The sequence below is a fragment of the Solanum pennellii genome, chromosome 12, assembly GCF_001406875.1.
Source record: "Solanum pennellii chromosome 12, SPENNV200".
In the NCBI taxonomy this organism is placed as follows: Eukaryota; Viridiplantae; Streptophyta; class Magnoliopsida; order Solanales; family Solanaceae; genus Solanum; species Solanum pennellii.
The window spans coordinates 78,708,241-78,716,381 of record NC_028648.1 but is presented as its reverse complement, the minus strand read 5'-3'; the positions used below and the strand labels follow the sequence as shown (position 1 = coordinate 78,716,381).

General features: G+C 33.0%; 1 protein-coding gene across 1 annotated transcript; it reads right to left on the bottom strand.

The window, feature by feature from the left end:
* Positions 1 to 1,814: 1,814 nt before the first annotated feature.
* On the bottom strand, positions 1,815 to 6,523 carry LOC107006011 (NAC domain-containing protein 17-like). The gene is made up of 3 exons (XM_015204645.2): positions 6,073 to 6,523; positions 3,850 to 5,037; positions 1,815 to 3,562 (listed from the first exon to the last, which is right to left on the bottom strand). The coding sequence occupies exons 1-3, from the start codon at positions 6,275 to 6,277 to the stop codon at positions 3,183 to 3,185; spliced, it is 1,773 nt and encodes a 590-aa protein (XP_015060131.1). The 5' UTR covers positions 6,278 to 6,523; the 3' UTR covers positions 1,815 to 3,182.
* Between the last annotated feature and the right edge of the window lie 1,618 nt (positions 6,524 to 8,141).

The window sequence follows — 8,141 nt, the reverse complement described above, 5'->3', positions numbered from 1 at the left end:
TTAAGAAAAGTAAAGAGTGAACCAAACTTATTATTTATTTACATAAATAGTTAGAGGTATAACATTACTTTTGCCGCCTAAAAAAAGTAGGGAAAATTGTATATAATAGCAAACTAATAACCTAAATTAAATGGAATAGCTAGGGTTTGATTTAATTGTGCTCCATAGCAAACATTAGTTAAAATTTGCCAGCGTCTCTCTCCCAAAAATCTCGCTCGCCACTCTCCATTCTCGCTCGCCTCTCTCGCTTTATACACAGAAGTGTATAATTCTGTTTCTGTTTTGTATAAAGCGAGAGAAAATTGTATATACACATGCAAAAATGTATATCTTCGTGTTATACACTTAATTATACAATTTACAAACATTTTACTTCAAATATTGCAGAGAAAAAGGCCAACGAATTATACAATTGCAGTGAAATACAATTTTCTCTAGCTTTATACAACAGAAGTGTATATATTGTGTTTCTGTTTTTGTATAAAGCGAGAAAAATATATATCTTCTTACTATACACTTATAATTATGCAATATACATACATTTTAGTTCGATTCAACTGTATGCAAAACAAATTATACAATTGCAGCGAAATAGGCCAGCGAATTATACAATTTAGACCAGCGAATTATACAATTTAGGCCAGCGAATTATACAATTGTATATGTATAGTAAATTATACAGTTTTATGCTAGCTATGGAGCGCAATTATGCAAAGTTTGTTATAGCATACAAATATGAATTTTTTGTTTGCTATATGTGAAAGTTGCCCAAAAAAGTATAACACAATTTTTATGGACTCTTAAAATTTCAATTGTATCACATAAAATAAAATTAAAAAAATAATATTAATGTCCGAGAAAATCATATTATTTAATGCTATAGTGGGACATTGAATGTATTATTTCAAATTCAATTTTTTTTAAGAACCAAACCTATTACTTCTTCCGTTTCTAATTACTTGTCCACCTTTTCATTTTTAGTTATCCATAATTACTTGTCTATTTTAATTAATCAAGAAAGAAAAAAATATCTATCAAACCCTAAATTAATTACTTTGAAAATGATAAAACGCTTTGAATTTAAATTCTTTTACTTCGTAATTAGTAAAAGTAAAATGATGAACTCACTATACTAATAATTATTTCTTAATAGATATGTCAATTTAAAAGTAGAAAAGTAATTAAAAACTACGGGACATTATTTAAAATGAGCGCAACTTTGGAGATATTAATAGAAAGAAACTAAGCAGGGGCAACGGGACATATATACATGCTAATCTAACTAACTATCTCATCATAATCGATGAAGAACATAAGGTATAATAATTTCAAATAAAATACGGGATTATTTTGTCATGCATTTAATTAAAAGTACTAAATAATTTATTCCATCATTTATATATTATTAATTGGATATATCACGCATATACATAAAAAAAATAATTTATCCCGAAATAACTTATCATCGAACGTCAAGAAAATGAAAACGTGGCTTAGAAATGAAGCGCCCACACATATACTATTGACATAAGTCATTAGCATATTCTAGTCCCAAGTGTTCCCAAAAAATATTTTTTTAAAATATTGTTTTCTTGCTTCAACATATTCTTCAAAATAATTAGAAAATCACATTTACCAAAAAAAAAAAAAAAAAAGAGGACTACATATAATAGGGTATTGAAATAATGAGAAAGGAAAATAAAGAAGTGGAAACAATAGGTTGTATAATAGGACTATGCTCCATATATTCAGAAGGTTGTAGATTTGCAAGGCTATTACTTGTAAAACTAAGTGTTATTTTTCATGGCAGAGCGTCAAACAGAAGATCTAATTGATTTATATTCACAATCATATCAGAGAACTACAAGTAGAGAGAGAGAGCGGAACAAGTGAACAACAAGTAGCAGCCTCGAGAGTCTCATAAGTGTGTAGTCGAAAATACAGTAATAATACAAGGGAAATTTCATGTCCTTCCTTGTGTATTTGTTAGAATCACTAAATCTACTTATTTTTTTATTTCGCACCTGATGTTTGCTACCAGTCCCACAAGTATTCCCTAACATCATACCACGGGCTCAAACCTGAAACTCTGGTTAAGAATGACAGTGTACTTACCACTTCCCCGAACCTTGTCTGTAACTCCGAAACTCGGAAGATCAAGATACTTCAGCTAGGTTAAGAATAGTCACTTGGTCCAGTTTAGGGTATGACAAAGACCATGCTCAAATTGAACATAATTTGTAAAAACTTATGAGCTGAAGGACAAACAATTCATACCAAGCAATTTTACAAAGTAAGAATAGCAGGTAGTAACTTGATTATACAGCTGATGATAAATCATGCTGCATAATCAAAAGACAAGTTAGAAATCGATTTCCTCTCGAGTAACGAAAACAAAGTACCAAACTGAACTTACCTGATCAAATAGGTTAACCTGTCCAACCTATAAACAAGAAAACTAGACACAACATCAAATTTCAAGCCACATTGAACCTTCCAAATCAGAAATCAACTTGAAAACTTACCTAAATTAAAGCCAATTATGCATACCTGAAAATCATAACTCTAAAAGCAAAGAAAAACTGATTATGAAATGATCTCAAAACTTTCAGTCAAAATTGCCAATGACATAGTTCCTTGTTGGGATATTTCCTATGTTGTTTTTTCCTTTTTGTTACTACTTTAGGGTGGTACAAGAGGTTGTTTGGTTGCTAGATAAAGAGGAGTTATTCATGTACTAAAAACTAGCATAACTTTGTAAGTTGGTTGGTTACAAAATGAGGAAATATAATACTCATGTAGAATCTAGCATAAAGTATACAAAGTTTGGTTGTTTTTTTCTATTTTCACATAAAACATAGCATTGCTAATACAATGCTGGGTTCATGTTTTTCTTTTACGCATAACTAATACATGCATAACTCTAACCAGCAACCAAACGACCACCAAGGGGAAGGGGGAGTTCAGACATCATACTTATAAGTAGATTTTGTATGTTTTTCTTTTACGCATAACTAATACATGCATAACTCTAACCAGCAACCAAACGACCACCAAGGGGAAGGGGGAGTTCAGTCATCATAACTATAAGTAGATTTTGTTTTACTCATAGAATGTATGCTCTGCTTCTCATTGATTCTGGCAAGATGCCAAATGATAGAACATCAACTTTTTTTGCATATTTAAGAGGATATGGGTCTCCTCAAGATGTCGACAAATGTTCCTAGTAACACACATAAGATTGCACACAGTATTCCAACAAAAGAAAAATAAAAAAGCCCATTCTTAGAGTAGCGCGAACTTCTTGAAGTTGCTGTATTACCTGCTGCCACAACATTCATGTTCCTGGCGTTTATTCTCATCTTACTAAAGCTAGACATGCGCTTAAAGGCACTATTAACCACAGGACTTTCAGCAGCTATAGCAGGAGCAGTAGGTATAGAATCCACGAAGGCCCACAACTGAGAGGCTAACCATGATGGTGTACCTTCATCTTGATTGGGTAGTTGATTTTGATTTGCGTCCATAGGATGATTTGCCAAAATACTATCATATACAACACCTAAAACATTGCCAAAACTTGCAAAAATTAGGGGAAAAAAATAATCTTAACACCAATATATTAGCAGCAGCAGAGCTCTTGCAGGCTCAAACTCCCCCATTTCCACTTGGGCAATAGAGTTCTCGCCATGCTGAAGATGACATGGTTATTCTTATACCATCATCTGCCAAGAGCTCCATAAAGTCAGATCACATAGAAAATGTGTTTTACGAAAATCATAAAAGATCATTAATACAGCATAGGCCAAGCAAAAGTTACATTATTGCTGTTTGAGATCATTTGGGTACCTGAAGTAGCTGGAGGAGCAACCAACTGATTTGCCTCGCTGGGGTAAGAGATATTGAACCTTTGATCGTGTACCCACAGTTGATTGCTAATCTGTTCGGAATTATTCAAATACATTGGCTGGTTGTTCATCATTTCATGCTGGAAAGTGTTTATATACGTTGTAGAAGCAGGGTTAACAGAACCATTCACTAAGTTGTTCATGTATGGTTCAGTATTTTGCCCAACTTCAGTTGTTCTTACATCATCAAGCAAGGGTGCATCATGGTACAGGTCAAACTCTGCCAACCCATCAAAATAATCGAATGGCAAATCTTCGAAGTTTCCAGCAGGCATATCAAAGTTTTGACCACTTGGGCCTGCCTCATCAAAGTTTTGAACACACGGCCCCAAGTTATCAAAGTTCTGAGTGCTTGGCTCCGGGCCAAGAAGGTCATCCATCTCCAGAAAATCCTCTTCCACCACATGTGGCTGCTGTTCATAAATAACAGGAGCAGATGTGACTTCTAGTGCCTCATGCAACTGTCGCTGTGATGTGCCTGACTGTGTCAAGTCAAAGCTTTCCTTTGCTGGGGCAATCACCGCACTGCGGTGGGGAAAATTGACTTCCTTTGCGGAATGATATAGCAAGGTACTTCGAGTATCTTCCTCCTGTACAAGCTGCTCCACTGCATAATCATAATCTACAGAAAGTGGCTCCATAAGCACGGGGTTCAACAACTCCTCAAGTCTACCATCCACAGAAGGAGCTTCAATAACATGGTTAGTGGAATTATCCTGATGGACAAAGCCTTTGGCACTAGGACATTCATCATCAGCCCACTCCTCTTCTCTAAAAGGTGCACCATACTGCTCACCATTCTTAGGCCCGGAGCCACTCTTCTTAAATACCTTGTAAAGCGCATAGTAGTCCTGGGCGTTTTGACATTTTTTCAGCTCTTCTTCATCCATAGTATACTCATGCATCACCCAGTCTGTCCGTTCACCTACCGGTGCTCGGCCTTTATAAAAGACTAGGGTCTTCTTAAGTCCAACAGCACGAGAGTTGCACATAATGATTCGATCCTTTCCTGTAACTTTCCAGTGCCCACGCTTCGTTCCCCTGTTTGCCCGTGCTCCATTAGGATACTTTCGATCTCTGGGGCTAAAGAAGAACCACTGGCGGTCCCCAGTTTTCAACTTAGATAGATCTGCAGTTCAAATAGCAATTTCATGAGTATACCATTCAAAAGGATTAACAAAGATCATGAATCTACCACAGTATGATTTTACAAAGCAGTACCAGTTAAATTTAGAACAATTAACAGGTATGAATAAGATAAGTGTAACGAAAGAAACAAAAAAGCGAAAAGCAAACAAAACACAAAAAAGGGAAGAACTTGGCTTAACAGCATTCAGAATGATCACATTTACATTTGATAACTAAAGGTAAAGAAATGCATGTCGAAGACTGGATCTGATATCTCTGGACTTTCACAAATGATCTCCCCGACTCAAGATCATGTTAGATCATAATTCTCATATGTTCTTCAATCAATACAAATTCTATTAAAGTTTTGATTTCGGAAAAACACATATACAGCTGAAACTAACCTCCAACCAACCTAGAGAACAGAAAACACAGGAAGGAAAACAACAACAACAACAATAAAGTTAAGAAATTAGGCCATAAACACAGGTCCATGAAGCTATTTCAATTAAATTAATTCAACAATTGATCCTGTATAAACAAATAACCACCTTTGAAGCTCAATCACACAGCAATAGACCTATAAACACAATAAACTCAAAAACAATAACAATCCCACAAGTAAGGTCTAGGGAGAGGAATGAACATAGACCTTGCCACTACCCTCATGGAGGTATGGATGTAGAGAGAATGGATGTAGAGAGAGGTTGTTTCCGAAAGACACTCAGGGGTCAAGTGAATAAGCACAATTAACTCTTCACAGCATAACAACTATGAAAAGTAACACATGGAGGTTCATATACACAAACTAATGTAATTGTTGTAGCTCTAAAGAGAAGTATAGAACAAGACGATGCAATTAACACAAGAAAAGTCACTACAATACATAGATCAATCACAACCCTCAACAATAAACAGCTCAAAAATCACAAACACAAACACAAAAATATTCAGAACCCATGATCAGATCAAGTCAACGACCCCAAAACACCAAGAAAATCAAAAACCCAGATTCAAAAATCATATCATAACATACCAGGCAAGTCCTCCGGTTCCCATTTGTAAACATCAGTCTCAGCAATGGCATCAAGCAGAATCCTCTTCCGGCAGATCTTCTTCTTCAAATAGTACAGAACAAGTTCCTCATCAGTCGGATGAAACCTAAATCCCGGTGGAAAAACATTCTTTGATGATGCAAAAACAGCAAACGAATCCGAATCAGATAACTCAAACATCTTCATCGCTTCACTAATCAAAAAAATTTCAACCACAAAATGATTCAATAAGCAAAAGGGTACAAAAAAAATATGATCTTGAGAGAAAAAAATGGATTAGGAATCGAATTGGGACAAATAATTTAGTCAAAAAAGGAGAAAAAATATAGTAGCCGCCAGGATGATTGGAGTAAAGGGGAAAGTTCTTGGAATTTAAGGGGAGGTACGTGTTTGGTGAGACTGAAGCTCAGTGACCTTTTTGGATTAGGGGATTAAGCTTTTGTTTTCTTTGGGGTTTTTTTTTTTTCTCCTATCGAAATTCAATTAAATTTAAATTTAAATTTAAATAAAAAAATATCTTATATTGAAATGTTGAAATTCATCTAAATATGGGTTTGAATCGAGAAGTCCTACGTATTGAAATCCAACTAAATTTGAATTTAAACGGAAAAGTCCATAAAAAATTTAAAATGCCTAACAAACGTAAAAAGAGCGCTTCACAAAATAATCTTACACTATGTTTGGATCATTGTTACCCATTGTATTGTATTGTATCGTTATCATACCTGCATTTTTTGTTTTGATTGTTAATATTGTATTGTATTGTTAAATTTTGTTGTTACGTAACAATGAAAACCCGCTTTTTATGGAACAACCGATTTGATGTGTTTTCATTAAATTTCTTTTCCAATTATATCCTCACATAATATTTTTATAATACTTTATATTATTTAATTCTAGTTAAACCTTATACCCTAGAATAATTAAGGATATTTTGATAAATTCATAAATTACGATACATTACGATACATTACGATGTAGTCAAACCAAACAATAAAAACGTTATTAAACAACAACAAACAATACAGTCTAGCCAAACATTGTATCTATCATATTTTATAATACAACATAGTACATTATGAAACAATAGATAACAACGATCCAAACAGAATATTGATGTATCATGATAGATTTCTCGTTGGAGATTTCGACCCTTCAGACAATAGGTACACCTACTTATGGAACTGTAAATCTCTATATTCACTTCATAAATAAATATGTGCGACTCTAAACTTCTCGATACACAGATTTTATCAAAAAGCATATATATATATATATATATATATATATATATATATATATATATTAGCATAAATTCACACTTTATAAGATTTTTAATATTGAAAGGATCATTAGTCATTAGTCCTTCCAATGTCAAAACAAAACTCTAATCCAACTTTCCTACTTACAAGTAGAGTCACCTTAATCTTAATTTGCATTTGAATATTTAAAAATTACAACCAACTCAAATATTATATTTTTATTTAATCAAACCATTAGTTTGACCTTTTCATGAGAATATTCCATTTTCATTGGAATATAGTATTTTTCATTTTCAAAATAATTATTATGTTTCTTTTTTCCCAATTGATTTAATTAATTGTTTGTAGTAAATAAATTTAGAATAATTTAATATTTAAATACTTAAAAATTACAAAAAAATATATGTTATAGTCTATTTCTAGAAAGCAAAAAACCACAAAACATAATAAAATATATTTTTAAATTAATATTACGGTATTGCGTCTTTAACTTGGAATAATATGGTTAGTTGAACATGTGTGAACACATCAAATAGAAAGGAGTAAAAGTTTTTTGTTTTTTTTTGTTTAATATATGTGGTGAACACATCACGTTAACGAATAAAAGGGTGCCACTTTAGCTTTTTTCAATCACTTAAATTGATAAATTATACTAGTAAGTATACGTGTAATATTTGTGCATGCACTTACGATATACTATATTCAATCACACCTATTAATTTTGTGACATTTAATTATTGTTATTATTAAGATAAGTATTTGAAAGAGGAGCTTATATGAATAAGTTA

Coding starts and splice junctions, on each gene's coding strand:
- LOC107006011 (XM_015204645.2), bottom strand. CDS start 6,277: ATGAAGATGTTTGAGTTATCTGATTCGGATTCGTTTGCTGTTTTTGCA. Junction 5,038..6,072: donor GGAACCGGAGGACTTGCCTG/GTATGTTATGAT, acceptor TTTGAACTGCAG/ATCTATCTAAGTTGAAAACT. Junction 3,563..3,849: donor TGCTCCTCCAGCTACTTCAG/GTACCCAAATGA, acceptor GCAATGTTTTAG/GTGTTGTATATGATAGTATT.